The following is a 16,188-nucleotide window of genomic DNA, read 5'->3' on the forward strand; positions in this document are numbered from 1 at the left end:
ACAGTCTTTCATAAAAGAAGAGGAAAAAATAGCATACAGTATTCTGTTTTCCTATTAAAATGAGGAAAACAAAGGAGTAATCAGAACTATAATTTATGGGAAAGGACGCAGGCATCCATCTGCTTTTATTGAAAAAATATCCTGCAGATGTCGGGCCTAATTATGAATCTGCCATTTTCTGGTTGAATAACTGTGGTGGAATCTCAGTCCCCGATCAGTATGCTGGTGCTGTAGCACAACAAAATATAATTATTTAATTGATCTTTAGCCACCTATTATGTTCATGTAGATGAGGGAGCTTTCCGCATAAAGGCTGTTTTTCTGGAGGTGAATGTGTGAATACTAAATTTTGGTTTCATTTCCCACAGGTTCACAACAGACAGGATTCCTAAATGCTCTTAAGGACAGTCCTGCAAGATATCCTTTCTGGTTGTTCTGTTTTTCACAATGCTAACGTGTTCAGTATTGGACTGACCTCCTCAACTACCTCATCGTCTGTGCCCTGGCTTTTCTTCTCGGAACTCGTACTTTCTTGCCTTCTGTAAATCCTCCAAAAAACTCCCCGTATTCACTTGCATGCGTTGTGGTGTCTGAATGCTTGAACCTCAAAGTGACTCATTTAGCTCTGTTTAAATCAAAGCGCTCTTTAGCTAGAAAGCCAAGTGTAAATTCTTGCCCACCCCAGGAACCTGCATTGATATGTGTTAAGTCAGGTTGGTTTGGGTAGAAGGAGGGCTGCAAGGTCCAGTCCACCTCATTTTGATCAGGAGGTGGTCCCTGCAGTGTATTTATAGATGCCTGTGTGTGGGTTGCCTTCTTGGTACGCAGTCACCAGATGGGAATCCTCTGACCCTCTATATGGATTCCATCTGGGAATCTCGTTGGGCGCCCCTCCAGACGGTCTGGATGACCTATATTATTTCCGGGAACAGAACACCTTTTCTCAGTCCTGAATGGACTAAAGGTGGTCAATCTCGGGCCATTCAGATTAATCCCGTCCTGCCAAACAGTATATATGGGCGTGTACCACGCTTATTTTGAACTTCTTGAAAGAGAAATATTCACCCATGATGCGCTCGAATGGGCTCCCCGCCTCACCCATCCCCCTAAGTTTCACATTCATTGTTGTAGCGCTGGCCCACTGGACCCATTGACCTGGCTCCATCTGGGACCCAGCTCCCTTTCTTCTTCACATAAGCAAGTAGACTGGACTTGAACTTCTCAGTACTCCCAAAAGTAATCTTCATCTTGTGGTAGAGAATTCTTAAACAATGAATGAAGAACTTGATGAAAATGTATGTATCATGTACAGCATTTAGTTAGTAAGATAAGCTGGCTCACGTCCCTGGGAACTGGTGTGTGGGTGGTGGTAGTGTTATTAAGATAGAACTGACAACAAATGTGGTCTTATAGATATTTGCATAATATAAAGTATCTCCTTTTTGGTGCCTCTGTGTTCATAGGCAGCATAGAACGTTGGTTGCAAGTACAGATCCTATAGTCGACTAATCTCTTAAAAGGGGGACAGGCGACATATGGAAGATATACAAAGGGGGCTTGGGTCCTGTCCTTCTAAGGATCTGGGAAGCAAGAGTTAGCTAGAAGTTATCCAGAAGGAAAGGTGGTCCTGAGAATGAAATTTTCAGTGTTTGTGGCTGCTAAGAACAGGTCTCATGAGAAATGTCTCTCTTCATCCCTGTCCCCAGTCCTACCAGGGTGACACCCTCCACCATCATCTCCTCCATGCCCTTCTATTTTCAAGGCCTGTTGCTTTGGCATATCTTACAGTCAAGCCTTGTCTTTTCTTCCCAGAAGAAGAGGCTTATCTGTCTTTCAGGAAGTTGGTTACATCATGAAAACACGCTGGTCATGTTAAGTTTAATACATGCACCTAAGACCGGAACCAAGGTCTGGGCTGCCAGCTGGAATGCTTTCTGAAGCCTCGAGAGTGTGGCAACCTGAGCCACCTCCCTTCCTCTGTCCCTGGCACCTGTGACCATTCTGACCCCTGGATGTCTGTGCAGAATGCACGTGGAGCACTTCAGACAATGAGAGGTATCAGTGACAGGGACCCCACTCGGTGGGGAGGGGAGGCAAAAGCCTACCTGAGACCTGGGGGATTTCAGCTGCCCCATTCCTTGGGGCCTGCAGGCTCCCTCCTGCCCCATTTGGCTCTCCTGGGTGCCACCTTTGGGCACAGTGGTCCCCTCTCTAGCAGACAGCATGCACCTCTTGTGTGTGGTCTGTGCTGTTGGGTCTTCGTGGCACCTGCTACAGGCCTCCCAGCTCGTGGATCTTATCATCTCCCAACCCCAGAAAGAGTCACAAGGAAGGACCAGGTTGTGGGTCCTGGATTCCTGCTGCCTCACAATGAATGAGGTCATTTCTTTTAAATGAAGTCTGAGGTCATTTCTTTTAACGCTTTTGTGTCTCAAGTTTTTGACCTGCGAGAGTCAAGCATTACGTACTTGACATGCTATGGTGACAAGACCAATTATATGGGATATCAGCGAGAACACCTGACACCAAAGCATCGTCTGCACGCATGGCAGGAGCGATTTCATAGAAGCTTCTTTTTGTGGCAATATGTGCAACGGGCGGGCTCTGCTAGAACCTTCTTTTAGAGCACACACGTCTGCTCATTCTCATGATTTGGCTGTGCCCATAGTGTGTATAATCAAGAGCACTGTGTTCCCCAGGAAGGGGAACAGACAAACGTTGCTGGTAGAAAGGGTAGCATGCTGACTTTGCTGGAGAAACTATTCGCATGGAAAGGAGAGGAAAGCGAGAAATGCCCCTACTAGGTTCAGAGCAGATTTTAGCTTGTTTTCCCCCAAAATATCATCCTCAGGTAGAGGTCAAGAGTTTTCGGGAGGGCCCAGGTCGTGAAAACTCCCAAGCATCTCAGCCGCTGCCTTTCCAAATGGTGTTGTCACCTCTAGCTGCGGAGGTTTTCCCTTGGTGGGTGTTACCAGGCGTGTTCTCCACGTTCAGGAGCTTGGCAGCCACGTGGCCCAGTCAGAGCCAGTGGGGGCGACAGCTGGCTCTGAATGCGAGTCAAGCCCCTTACAGTGGCCAGACACGCCTGCAGGGCATCCTGCCTCCTCCAGGCCACAGCCTTTCGTAACAGGCTCCAGCTTGTACCAGGCTGTATTTTAGAGGCTTAGAGCAACACAAATTTACTGTTTCGCAGTTTTGTGGGTCGGAAGTCCAGCAGGCTTGGCTCATTTCTGCTCTGGGTCCCGCAGTGCTGAAATCAAGGTATCAGCCTGGACTCTCGTCCGGAGGCTCCAGAGAGAATCCTCTTTCAGGCTCATACGGGTGGTTGACCGAGTTCCCAGGGCATAGGACTGAGGTCCCGTCTCCTTGCTCCATTCTCTGATTCATGACTTCCTTGCTCTTCTAAGCCAGCAATTGTGGGTCACGTCCCTCCCACACTTTGAAGCCCTCCCGCCTCTCTTCCGCCCATCTCTCTGACCTCAGCCAGAAAAGCTCTCTGTTTTTTAAGAGTGGCTGCACCCTGAGAATCCAGGATTATCTTCCCATCGCAGGGTCCATGACCTGCAGTCTGCAACTCCCTTGTGCCATGTCGGTAATGTATTCGGAGCTGCCAGAGATTAGGACATCTCTAGGGAGGCCACTGCTCTGTTGGCCCCACAGGCCTTTGGGGAGGAGGTACCTTGGAGTCAGGCACTCAAGTACAGGTGGATTTGAGAGGTTTCTCTCTTACACCCGTCCATGCAGCTCACTAGCAGTACAGCTCAGCTCTGAGTCTATGTCTGTCCTCCCTTCCCTTTCCGCCCTTTGTGTCACTCTAGGACAGAGGTGGGAGACAAAAATTAACAGGTTAGTGTATATGTATACAGACCCACACACACGCATATATCTATATATACATATGTGATGTGGTGTGTGTGTGTGTGTGTGTGTGTGTGTGTGTGTGTGTATGTATCCTCTCCTGAGGTCAGGTTTTATGGCACCTCTTGATCCACTGTCATTTTGAGCTCCTGCCTGTTAAAAGGTGACCTAAAGCTGAAGCCAGAATATCCCAGGGTAGCTACCACAGCTGATATAAAGATTGTCTGATAAACCCCCTCCCTCCCATTTCTCTCCCAGAGAAAATCAGGCACCAAGAGCAGGACTCCGGAGAAATCTGACAGCACAGAAGCCCATGGGGAAGAGATGGGCAGGGAAGGGATAGGGGCAGTCTGAGCAGCAATCCCAACTTCGATCTTTATTCTTTCTGGAAGTAGTGGAGAATTTCAGGAACATCAGACGTACCCACACTAAGACGTGAGGTCCTGGGTTTTTTTTTAATTCCACAGAACAGAAATTGTTTCCTGTGCCACCGAACACTCCTCCCCCAATCGGTATGACTACTTACAGGCTCTCTGTGCTGACAGCGTCTTTTCTAAGTACATGCTTTGCAGAAGAATCCCTCCTTCTATCGAGTGGGTCTATAAAGAAGTGTTGAGGTCTGATGATGTATCAGGAATCTGTATTCCAGAAGAAAAAGTATGCTTCACGTTCTATGAGGTTGTGATGTGTTTTTGAAAAAATACTGAGTTCTGGTTACTAGTGATAATGTATATATGATGAGTAAGGCCGGATCCCATCAGGATGCCTGTTTGGTACTGTGGGCTCCTGCCTTTCCTGTGGACACCTGTGTGGCTCTGGAAGGGGCACCGGGATGGCCAAGGAGGTGCTTCTGAGGGACAGCTTTCAGCTCACTAAGAAAGACGTGCTCACCACTGGGGCAGCTCAGAAACAGCATGGCCAGGGGAAGCGATGAGATCACAGGCCCTAGGGGTGGTCAAAAAGAGGACGGACCATGCCTCTCTACATGGTTCTAGCATCAGATAATGTTATGACCTCCAAGCCTCCTTCCACTGCTGAGGCCCTGGGAGTCTCTTTGGAGGTGGTTGATTTCTGATGGATGAAAGGGGATCCGTGACATTTCACACTCATGAAAACTGCTCTCTGGCCTACGGCAGCGTGGCCCACAGCTCGTCCTCTCCAGACCTACAGTCTCTGTGGGGCAAGAGTCTATATGGCACCAAGCTCTTAAGACAAGAGGAGGTTTTCTGGCAAACTGCCTGAGCACAGGACCGGAGTCCATTGTAGCCTCTGCACATGACCTGCTGACTGTTCTCGGGCAAGAAGATAACTTAAATTTATAATTTTTCAGTGGCCTCCAATCTGGTCTCCTGACCATGATATGAAAATATTTTGATGAGAAATCAGGGTCCAGGCAAAGGTTTCTCACAGATTTACTGTGAGAAATATCCAACTGAAAGCAATGTCGTTGATGAAATGAGAGAGATCAGAAACACAAAAGGCTATTTAACAACCAATGGAGGCACCTTATCTATCGGAAGCACTGCCAGGAGCAACAGAAACCCTGACATACCAGAAGGTCTTCATCGAGCCCGCCAGCAGGACCACAGGAGAAAGGAATCAAGCAGCTCACCCAATGAGAAGCGGGAGGTACCCGTCAGTAAGGACGGGATGGCATCTTGTTTGAGTGCGGCAAAGCCAAGAGGAGGGGGAGGAGGAGGAGGAGGAGGAGGGGAACGGATGGGTAGAACCAGTAGGCTCGCTGGTGGCACTTAGCAGGTCCCTTCCCAGCCCACAGTGCAACCCTGCTCACATCAGGGAGGCTAAGGATGCTGCCCGGGCCTCGGATGCCCTGGCCAGCCTTCCCTCCGGTTCCCTCCTTACCCCCCAGTGGCCTGAGGCCACTTCCTCCCTCTCATCTCTGCCCCAGAGAAGCAGAGGCAGTGGGGTGGCTGGGTGCTATGGACTCTCAGGAGCCGCCCCCCCACCCCTTCCCCAGGGAGAGATGGAAGGTGAGTCTTCTCCACGAAGAAAGGCACTGGGTCTTCTCTCTGCACAGCCAGGCAGTTTCCAAAGGACGAGGTCCACTTGGCATCTGTTTCTTCCAAGATCATTTGACGCAATACCCACTGCGTGCAAATTCCGCCCGGGTTACAAAGTCAAGAAGGAACCACCGGCCCAGACCTTTGAAGCACATTCTATCAAAGGGGGCAGGCAGAGCAGCGAGGGTGGACAGAATGATTCACTCATCTCCTCAATGAACATCTGACGGTGCCGAGACCTGGTGTATGACTCTGAGTTCGAAAAAGCAGAGTAAGTCTTACGTGGCATAAAACATCATGGAGAGCTTGAGGTGGGGGTGAGGGTCCAGAAGGGCATCTTGCACGGAAATCAGGAAAGGCTTTGGCAGGTAGCGTTTGCATAGGGCTTGGAAAGATTGGGGAAGAAGTCCTAAAACTGGAGACATGGAGGGGAGAGATCCCAGGCAGGGCCAACAGCCTGAGCAGGGCCTGGTGATACGCAGCATGTGTCACAGAAGAGCAGCCCATCTGTAGGGCCAGACCTGGGCTTGTGTTCATTGATTCCTTCAGCAGGGTTTGCAGGGCTCCGGCAGCTCGGCCGTGCTCCCAGTCAGCAGGCCCTCCGCCCTAATGGTACAAGCACACAGATGCACTTCCGACTCATACACATGGTGGGCATAGCGGGAGGGGAGCCGTGATAGCTAAGCCGTGGTTGGGGGCGGGGGGGGCCGGGGGGTCAAGAGTGACTGCTCCCAGGAAGGGAAAGGCCCTGACAGCATTGTATACCAGTCAGCCTTCCTGCCCAGGACGCTGGGGAACCAGCTTAGATTTCTGGCAGGTGAATGACATCACCGGAGCCTTTCTGTCGCGGTTGTTGTGTTCTTAAGAGTACTCATTTGCAGCAGGGAACACAAGGAAGGGGTGAGGCGATGTGTGCAGGGGAAAGGCCCCCGGAATTGAGATGGGTGATAAGGGGACAGCTGAGCAGGTAAGCAATCAAATCAGTGCTGCTGGGAGGGAGGAGGGAGAGTCAGAGCCAGTTCGGAGGGCTCAGCCCTGGGGACCCAGGGGAGGGAAGGCACAGTGGAAAGGGGAGAGAGCTAGCACAGGTTAGAAATGAGTCCTATTTGAAATACTCGCGCAGCACCTAAGAGTTGACCCCCCAGGAACCCCCACGTGAAGCTAGAGTAACCTCACGGTCCTCTGCAGTTCCTTGCATGAAAGGCAGAAAGAGGAACAAGTCATGAGCCTGCGGTGACAACATTACAGCCTCAGAGGACATGGCACTGGTCACGCAGAGCCAGGAGAGCCACGTGGCCTCGCCTCCAGCTCACCAGCGGATCTGCAGGTGGAAGTCCCCGCAGGGGTCCCCGCAGGAACCGGGGCACCGGGGCCAGCAGCATCCTCGAGGAGGAGCCAGAGAGGAGAAGCCCTGCGATCAACAGTCCTCACGATGAAACGGCATTAACATCCAATTAAAAGGATTACAGTCATTTTTAATCATGACTTATTGTTCGGCGCTCCCAAACGAAGAGTTTTCAGTGGTTGCTAAATCAAATGGTAATTGATTCTACGTGTGTGGAGGCTCTCGCCAGAAAGCCTTTTTATCCCCAATTTGCATTCATTTCGAGGCACGCTGTCTGAAAGGCACCGACGGCCTAATGGGCACGGTTCTGTTTTAATGGAATTTGGTAGAAGGCTCGGATTTGGCTCAATGCCCTCAGAAAGGAGGGACACCGTACTGCCCGTTGGAAAATTCATGACGGCGGCACAGGCCTTTGCTAGACTCAGCTTATAGGTCCCTTCTGTCTCGATGTCTGTGGATCCTCAGGGGGACCCCAGGAAATAGGACAGGTGTCCATCGGTCCCTTACAGCTGAGCCTGCGCTGAAGGGTCAGATGACCCCAATTTACACTCAGCCGTGTTGCCAGAACTGGAGCCCAGATCTGGAGCCAGCCTCTCTCTCCGGGCAGGGAATTGACACTCTTTCCCACTGCCCCTAACCGGTCTGTCTGAGGGAGTGCGTGAAGAATAAGCATCAGATTACATCTCACGGGGTCACAGAATGGGGGAGGAGGTTGTTGGGGTTTTTTTAAATCACTCAGGTACTGGAAGAACATAACTCTCGTAAAAAAATTTCAAAGAGAAACGTAAAAGAAGCACTGCTCTCGACCCTTCCTCTGTCGTTCTGTGGGAATCCTTGTCAGTTTTCACGGGTCTTTCCAGACGGTATTCGAAGGGTTTGAATACGTATGTGTCTGCACACCGTTGCAGGGACTGTTTCTACCTAAGAAGGATCGTTTTCTTTGTATTCTTCAGCGGTTTGATTTTTAGCTGTTTCCTGAAGGTATTTCCATGTCAGCATATGGATCTACCTCATTTTTTTTTTCAGCTGCTTTATAGAGTTTCAGAACACAATCTATACTATATTTTTCTGTTGATGAATACTTAGATTTCTTAATTGTTTTATTGCATAAAAAATGAGGTGGCGGGCCATCTTGCACGTATGTCTTTGTGCACAAGTGTTAGTGTTTCTCCAGAATTGACAACTAAATGTGGAATCACTGAAAGTTAAGCATATTTTTAAAAATTTTTTGAAGTTTATTTTTTGAGCAAGCGAGCATGAATGGGGGGAGGGGCAAAAGGAGAGGGAGAGAGAGAATTCCAAGCAGGCTCTGTGACGTCAGCACAGAGCCCCATGGGGGGGGCTCCAAACTAACGAATTGTCAGATCATGACCTGAGCCGAAATCGAGAGTCAGGCGCTTAACCAACTGAGCCACCCAGGTGCCCCTCCAAGCATATTTTTTAATATTTATTTATTTTTTTGAGAGAGAGAGAGAAGGAGAGAGAAAGAGGAATGAGTGGGGGAGGGACAGAGAGAGGGGGAGAGAAGCAGGCTCGGCCATGTTAGCATAGAGCCTAATGCTGAGCTCGAACTCATGAACCATGAAATCATGACCTGAGCCAAAGTCGTCTGATGCTTAACCAACTGAGGCGCACACTGAGCCACCCAGGTGCCTGGAAAATTAAGCATCTTTTAAATGTTGACTGACATGCCACATTGTCCCCTAAAGAGATTGTACTGACTCGTTCTCCCGTTTCCCCACACCTTCATCCATATTGGATGTTACAGGTGCTGTGACTTTGGCCAATTTGATGGGGGGGAAATTCATTGGTTTAATTTCCATTTTCTGGATAATAATCAGCTTGTGCTTATTTTCATTTTTGTTGACATTTTTTTTTCATGACCAATGTGCCAGCTCATAATCTCTGTCCATTTTGTAATCAGGTTTTTTGTTCTTTTCCTATTAACATGTCCTTTATTCTTAATAATAACCATTTAATATCTCTTGCCAATATTTTTCTCCCAACCTGTCACTTACCTTTTAAGTTGACTTCTTTAATACAAAAAAAAAATGCTTAACTTTTAACAAAATCCATCTACAAATCAGATACTACATGGCTCCTAGATTTTGTGTCTTATATCTGAACCCCAAAATTAGAGGCATATGTCCTTTATTTCCCTCTAATACCTTTACATTTTATTTCTTCAGTTTGGCACAGTAATTTATCTGTAATCTACGTGTGTGTGTGTGTGTGTGTGTGTGTGTGTGTGTGTGTGTGTGTGTGTGTGTGAGATGAGCTAAAGTTCTCACTCTGTTTTTCCCAAATGCTTAGTGAAGTGTCCCAGTGCTGTTCACTGTTCACTTCTGGCAGTTCTCAAACTTTTAGGTCTCAGGATCTCTTAACACTCTTAAACATTATTGAGGACTCAAGGAACTTTTGTTTAGGTAGATTATATATATTTCTAGAGGTCATGTTTGAAACTACAACTGAGAAATGTCTAAAACACAGAATGCACAAGTACTTTCCCTGTTATGATGGGAGTGAGGCCCATCCCAAAGCCTTCAGATGAAGCTCCTGAATGACAGAAGCAGTTAGACTGGGAAGTAATGTCTTGGCATTGATTGGGAAATAGTTCTGACCTGGGAGTTTCCCTGAAAGGATCTCGGGGACCCCAAAGGCCCACGGGCCACACTTTGAGAGTCGCCAGTGTATTCTTTCACCCAAATTTGAAATGCCTTCTGTAGCCCTCGTGCCCACAGGTCTGTTTCAGACTCTGTGTTTTGTTTACTAAAGGTGTCCTCCCATCCCCCAACCCAAGAGTTGTTTTTTTTTCAAGTTTTCTTACCCATTCTTGCACGTTTTCTCTTCCTGATATTTTAGAGTCAGGTTTTAATTCCTTTTTAAAATTCCGGAATTTTGATTGGAATTACAGTGACTTCATAGATTTGGGAGAACTGCACATCTTTATTTCCTGGTATAAAAAAATATGGGGAAAAGGATTTGAGAGACTGAAAGATGATGGTCACATGATCCACACCGAAGGGTCTCCGTGACTTTCCATTGTCAAAGTGTCTATCATGTAAATTACCAGCTTGACCCCTCTGGGCCTCATCTTCCTCCTTGTAAAATTAAGGGATTAAGATAAATTAGGACTTTTTAACTTGAGGTCCATGTGTATCTATGGAAAGGTGTCAGGAGAGTTTCTAAAACTCCTGAAATCAGAAGAAAAAAAATGCGTGCATTTTTTTTTCTGAGAAAAGAGTGGGAACTCAGAAAGGTTAGAAATCTTTGGTTCCATGATCTCTCACCTTTTATGATTTTCCAAACACTGAAATGCCCTCACCATTCTGTCCAACGTTCTTCCCTTGTGTCTGCAAGGCCTTCTCACCTCACTTACCTTCCCAAGGGCGAACAGATCCCTTAGGGCAGGAAGTGAGTCCCTCCCCCCTCTGCTGTCCTAAGTACAGGGCTGGCTGCACAGAAGGGCACCCAGCAGGCACTTCTGGGATCCCACGGAAACTCAGTGGAGGGCTGTTTGCCCGTCAGCATTTTTCAAAGTCTTTTTCATTTCCGCAGTCATCTAGTGAGTACCTCAAAGTGCGACATCTTGGGGTAGAACTTAAACTAATGCCACACCCCTGGCCAAAAAAAGGGCTCACTGTCTTCTTGGGGGTTGGAGGGAGAAGGAGGCTGGCAGTGGTAACTGCTATAATTTTGAACCATCTCTGATACAGTAACACCCAACTGCTTATTAAATTGGCTCTTAGTCGAGTTGGTGTATGTCTTCCTCATTTCCTCTTTTAAAAATATCAGTAAATGGCTTTTGACACACTTATGAAAAATTTATATTAATCTTATTATGGCATAGATATTTTCAACATCTGGCTCTGGAGTCAGTGAGGGGATGTGTTGTTCAAATATTTGTTCCCCAGCCTGAGAGGGAATTTGGAGGGGGAGTGGTCTACTTAGGCTGCCAAAGCTTCACAAATCCCTGACAAAAAGAGGATCCCCATCTTCCCCCGCGGGGGCTGTGGTCAGCCCAGAGCCATGGGAATGTCAGCAGGAATAGGAAAGGAACCAGCCCAGGGCTTTTCTCTTGTCCTGGCACAGCCACACGTTCAGGGCTCCATTTCCAGCTCTGCTGTTTCTCAAGCAAAGTACTTACCTGCTTTCTGCCTCAGTTTCCCTGTGGGGTAAGTGGGAATCACACTTCACCCTGGGTCACTGAGGATTAAGTGAGTTAATCCATAGGAAGCCTTTGGAGTACTACCTGATGCCTAGCCAGAGACACCAGCCATTGTTATGAATGATGATGACGGTTCCTTAAGACATGCTGTGGGGGGCTCCACTGTGAGGGGCAAGGGAAAGAGGGCTGCGTCTTGCATTTTGCCTTGAATTCGTGTCATTTTGACACAGCTGTGAGCTAACAATCTGCTAATTATAAATTGTCTCTAAAGCACATGAGATATTAATATAGAGATCTGCTAGTTTATTTTTGGACCTATAAGCCTTTAAAATCCCATGTCCACTGGTAACAACGCCTCCTTTGGGGAGTAAAAAAAAATTTTTTTTTTTAAATTTTTTTTTCAACGTTTTTAATTTATTTTTGGGACAGAGAGAGACAGAGCATGAACGGGGGAGGGGCAGAGAGAGAGGGAGACACAGAATCGGAAACAGGCTCCAGGCTCCGAGCCATCAGCCCAGAGCCTGACGCGGGGCTCGAACTCACGGACCGCGAGATCGTGACCTGGCTGAAGTCGGACGCTTAACCGACTGCGCCACCCAGGCGCCCCGGGGAGTAAAAATTTTAAGTGGCATTGCAAAGGGAAGAGCCACCAGAAAATGGCTGTGCCGCTTTAAATGCTGTGATCCTCCCTCACGTGGACATGCCAGGTCTTATATGGTTCACGCATATGAATTTGTGTGTATTTTGACATCACCATCATTCTACCTGGACTGTAAACTTTTGGTGACACAGAAGCATTTCTGAGATGGAGGTCTGGCTCTTCGTGCGTTATTCAGCAAATAAATCTTTTGCTTTCATTCTTTATTCTCTTTCCTACCCTGATCATTTCTTGCTTCTGTTTCACGTGTCCCTTCCTCTTTGATCTATTTGTCTTTTCCTTCCAGCCTGTGGAGGTTCACTGCCAGTGTCACCCGACTTTCCGCAACCCACTTCTCCTTGACTCAGTCTTCCCGCTGCTTACGTCCATCATTTCCCCCGGGACTCCACTCCACCCACGTGGTTTGCCTCCCCAGTCTGCCCCCGGGGCGGGGGGATGATCAGAAGAGGGGCACCTGTGAGCCTCACCTGTGAGAAGGCCGTTGAGAATGAGACCATTCGTGTGTCCCCACATGTACCTGAGGCCTCCCCTCTTAACCATTGGCCCACCTGATAACTCTGGGGTTCCAAGGCAGACCTAGGTTGGGATCTGCTTCTCTGCATCTCTCTCTTACTCCACAGTTCCTCCCTACATGTCGGAACTTACCTGCTTTTCCATAATAACACCTGGTTCTCCTCTTCTCGAGATGTAGCTACTCCTCCCTTTTTTCCGACTCCTGCCTCCGACTCCTTTTTTTCGACTTTTTTTTTTTTTTCCGACTCCTGCCTCCACGAGGAATGGGCAGGGCCCGCGGTGGGCAGCGTGTGTTGGCATCTGTCTGACTCTGGGTGCGCTGGGCTGTTTTCGTCTTAGCTAGCTGGCAGAGTTACATTCTTCTCCTCCTCAGATGTCCATTTAAGTTCAGGGTAGTGCTTTTCTGAAGGCTTGCGGTTTCTAGAAGCTTAAGCCTCAGAAGAGCAGAGCATTCTTCTGCTTCTCCAAGAGCAGGGCCAGTGGTCTGTCCTGATGTTGAAAGTCAGTCGGTCAACAGGCAAGAGCCCATTCATTTCTCTCGTTTTGTATTTCGCCCCACATGCCCGGACAGTGGCATTTGTTAATAATGGCATGGCAGATTATGGCGCTGCACTGAATACTGTATTCATTGCTCTGGTCTAAAGATGAATTATATCCAGTCCTGAAAAAAAAAATCAATGGTGATGTATTGCAGCGTGATCTATGGCTTCTACCCTTGAGAGCATCAGGAAAGCCTGGGTGTTTACTTTCTCCAGCCTGTAACTTCTTGATGGGGGATGGATGGTGTATATTTAAACTCCCAGACCTGTGAGGAATATTTTTTCCCCAGAGAAACATCTATATCTTGTAAATAGAATTTTATAAACATTTGTGGAACAGAAAAATTCTCTAGTCCTTGGAAATTGCCACACTCTGGGTTGATTTATCTCATCTGTTGAAGAATACCACACTTTTTATCCTCTGGTTTAGCACATTTTGTGGAGCTCGGGATGTGCCATCACTCAATGTCTGATTAAGCATCCACGTTTCCTAGTTGCCCATCAAAGAGCTGAAAATAGCCTTAGGTGTTGGGGTGGGCTAAGGTGTTGGCAAAGAGTCCTCTAAGTAAAAATACCCCTCACCCTGACACCACTCTGAGAAATGCCCCTGCTGGTTCAGAAGCCCACCCATAGGTGGGGGCAGGCAGCCACCAGTGGGTGAAAGGATCAGAGAGGCAGGCAGAGAGAAAGCCGTGAAGGTGAGCCCTGCCCAGGCTACAGTTGCCGGTGGCCGGCCCTGCTCACAATTGTCAACTACTGTTGTGTGACGGTTCACTCGGCGTCAACATCAAGTTGGAGGACAAACCTGTTGATGTGATAGTGCCCAGCGTTCAGAAGCTGAGATTAGAGTCTGAGACTGCAGTGATGTTCATGTTCAATGTCGCGACCTTTCCTAGCAGGCCTGGGCCGCTGCCAACTCCGGCCAGTGTGCTTCCGGCTTTGCTGTCACAGTCATTGGCTGCACAGTGAGCCACAGGAAAAGGCCAAGGGCAGGTGGGGAGGATGGTCAGAGGAACTGTCCACCGTGAAACAGTAAACAGGTAATGTTCGGGGAGCCCACTGGTCGTTGACTGAGCACGATTGGGGTGAATCAGAAGGAGAGAGGGGCACAGTGCTGGACCTGAAGGGTCCCCCTCTGGTTAGGGACAAAGCTAGATAGATTCAGAGGCCTCAGTGAGTGTCTGTGGGTTTCCCATCTGAATCTTACATCATCCTGGTTCCACAGGCGCCCTGAGAACTTACCCCGCTTCCACCCCCCACCCCCACCCCGTTCTTCTCCTTGACCCCAGGCCACTGTGCTGGAGGCCGTGGTGTGCTTCTTCTCCGTCTGGTCTATCGTCGGCCTCTCGGGTTTCCACACATACCTGATCAGCTCCAACCAGACGACAAATGAAGATGTGAGTTCCCAGCGGTCTGGGGGGTGGGTGTGTGTGTCTGCGTCCAGAGGTGGTGGGGGAGGGGGGGACAGGAGAGAGGAGCTCAGGGGCCAAGGCCTTGCGCATATTCCATTCCAGGTATGAGCCTCTGGGAGCAAACAATGTGCAGGGGAAGCATTTTCCTAGGGTCTCCATGATTTCCAGTGGGGAATCTCTAACCTGTCTTACTTTCTGACCACATCAGTTAGATACAAAGGTCAGCTGAGAGACCCCCATCTCCAAACTCTGAGGGAGGGGCTTATTGTCTATTCCTTCCTCTTCAGTAGTTTTGTGAGCAACCTGTCATACCTTCTCTGGAGGAGAGACCACGTCCAGCTGATATCTCAGGGTGAATGAATCTGCCTTTCACATTTAACACTTTTGGAGGGGACTGCCCCCACCCAGAATTTAACTTTTTGTCCAGGATTATCTGCCTTTACTGAATGCAGATGGAGAGGAGGTATAAAAACAGAAAACATAATGTTGGAAATGTTCTTCATAAGCCTGGTCCTCTTTGCTCCGAATATTTAGACTCTGACAGAAATGTCTGTTAGTACAGGAATTAAATGTCTCAGAATCAGTCAGGTTGCCTTAAAGGCTTGGGAAAATCGGTACCGAGGAGATACATGAGTTAAGAGAATTGTAATCGAGTTATTTGTATTTGGCAACTATGGATATTAGAATCGGTGGGCTTATTTTGGTAACATTGTGAGGCTGAATTCAGACTATAAATGGGTAGTTACGGGAGCCGTGTTAACTCTTTCGGCTACCATTTGTTTAATTACTGGTTAGCACACCAACTGTATGAAACAAATCTCCGCTGGCTTATGTGAGCTGACCTTTGGGTACCGTGTGGTAGGAACAAGAGATTATTGTCCCCAAAGAATGTTACTTTCTCCCTAGTCTGACCTGCTGTCTGGGGATATGTCCAAGTTTGAGGCAAATGCCAGTTTTCCTTGAGAAAAGTCTCTCGGTTTTCTCCCTGTGAAGAAATGAGTAAAGATGGTTTACGTTCTTGATGAGTTTCTCGTGACCCCATTCGCCTAAACTGTGGCATCAATATGAAGGATGTTGTATCATTCGCGGTCCTTTTCTTTCAGATTAAAGGATCTTGGTCAAATAAAAGAGGTAAAGAAAATTACAATCCCTACAGCTACGGAAATATCTTTACAAATTGCTGTGTTGCCCTGTGTGGGCCCATCTCTCCAAGGTAAGAGTCAGAAAGGATCGCGTTCTCTGACAGAGCTCGGGAAAGCCAACAGCACAGGCCTCCGGCACGGGCCTCGCGAGCTGGAGACCTGGCCACAAAACCCACTGTCACCTTTGGTCACACCCCCTATATGACCGCTGCTCAGTGGTCTGCTCTGTGTCAGGGAGACACGGCCTTAGTGAAGTGGAGATACGGCTGTCTCTTGTGTTGTTCCCGCCCTCTTTTTGGTTCTTTCACTGAATTTGTGTCAAGGTTGGGGAAAATCTCCTAAGGATCCAAATAGGAAAACTGCGGCACGTGACTCCAATTAATTACTGAGTCATCTTGAGCATCTGTGACGAGCAGAGAGCTGTGGTCAGCTTAGTAGGGGGACCGGGGCACAACGTGGGAAGCAGTTAGAAAACCTGTAGAAGGAGGCGCTAAGAGCTGAGTCATACAGGATGGTACATGCTAGAATAGCT

The 16,188-nt window shown here is 48.2% G+C and overlaps 1 protein-coding gene across 2 annotated transcripts in view; it reads left to right on the top strand.

Moving 5' to 3' along the window:
* The window catches only part of ZDHHC14 (zinc finger DHHC-type palmitoyltransferase 14), a 289,733-nt gene that overhangs the window by 252,258 nt on the left and 21,287 nt on the right, over positions 1–16,188 (top strand). For both annotated transcript variants that reach the window (XM_058735764.1, XM_058735763.1), the window contains exons 5-7: positions 369–412; positions 14,392–14,499; positions 15,618–15,727. In XM_058735764.1, coding sequence (XP_058591747.1) covers positions 369–412; positions 14,392–14,499; positions 15,618–15,727 — 262 coding nt within the window. The remainder of the gene's footprint in view (positions 1–368; positions 413–14,391; positions 14,500–15,617; positions 15,728–16,188) is intronic.

The sequence above is a fragment of the Neofelis nebulosa genome, chromosome 6, assembly GCF_028018385.1.
Source record: "Neofelis nebulosa isolate mNeoNeb1 chromosome 6, mNeoNeb1.pri, whole genome shotgun sequence".
In the NCBI taxonomy this organism is placed as follows: domain Eukaryota; kingdom Metazoa; phylum Chordata; class Mammalia; order Carnivora; family Felidae; genus Neofelis; species Neofelis nebulosa.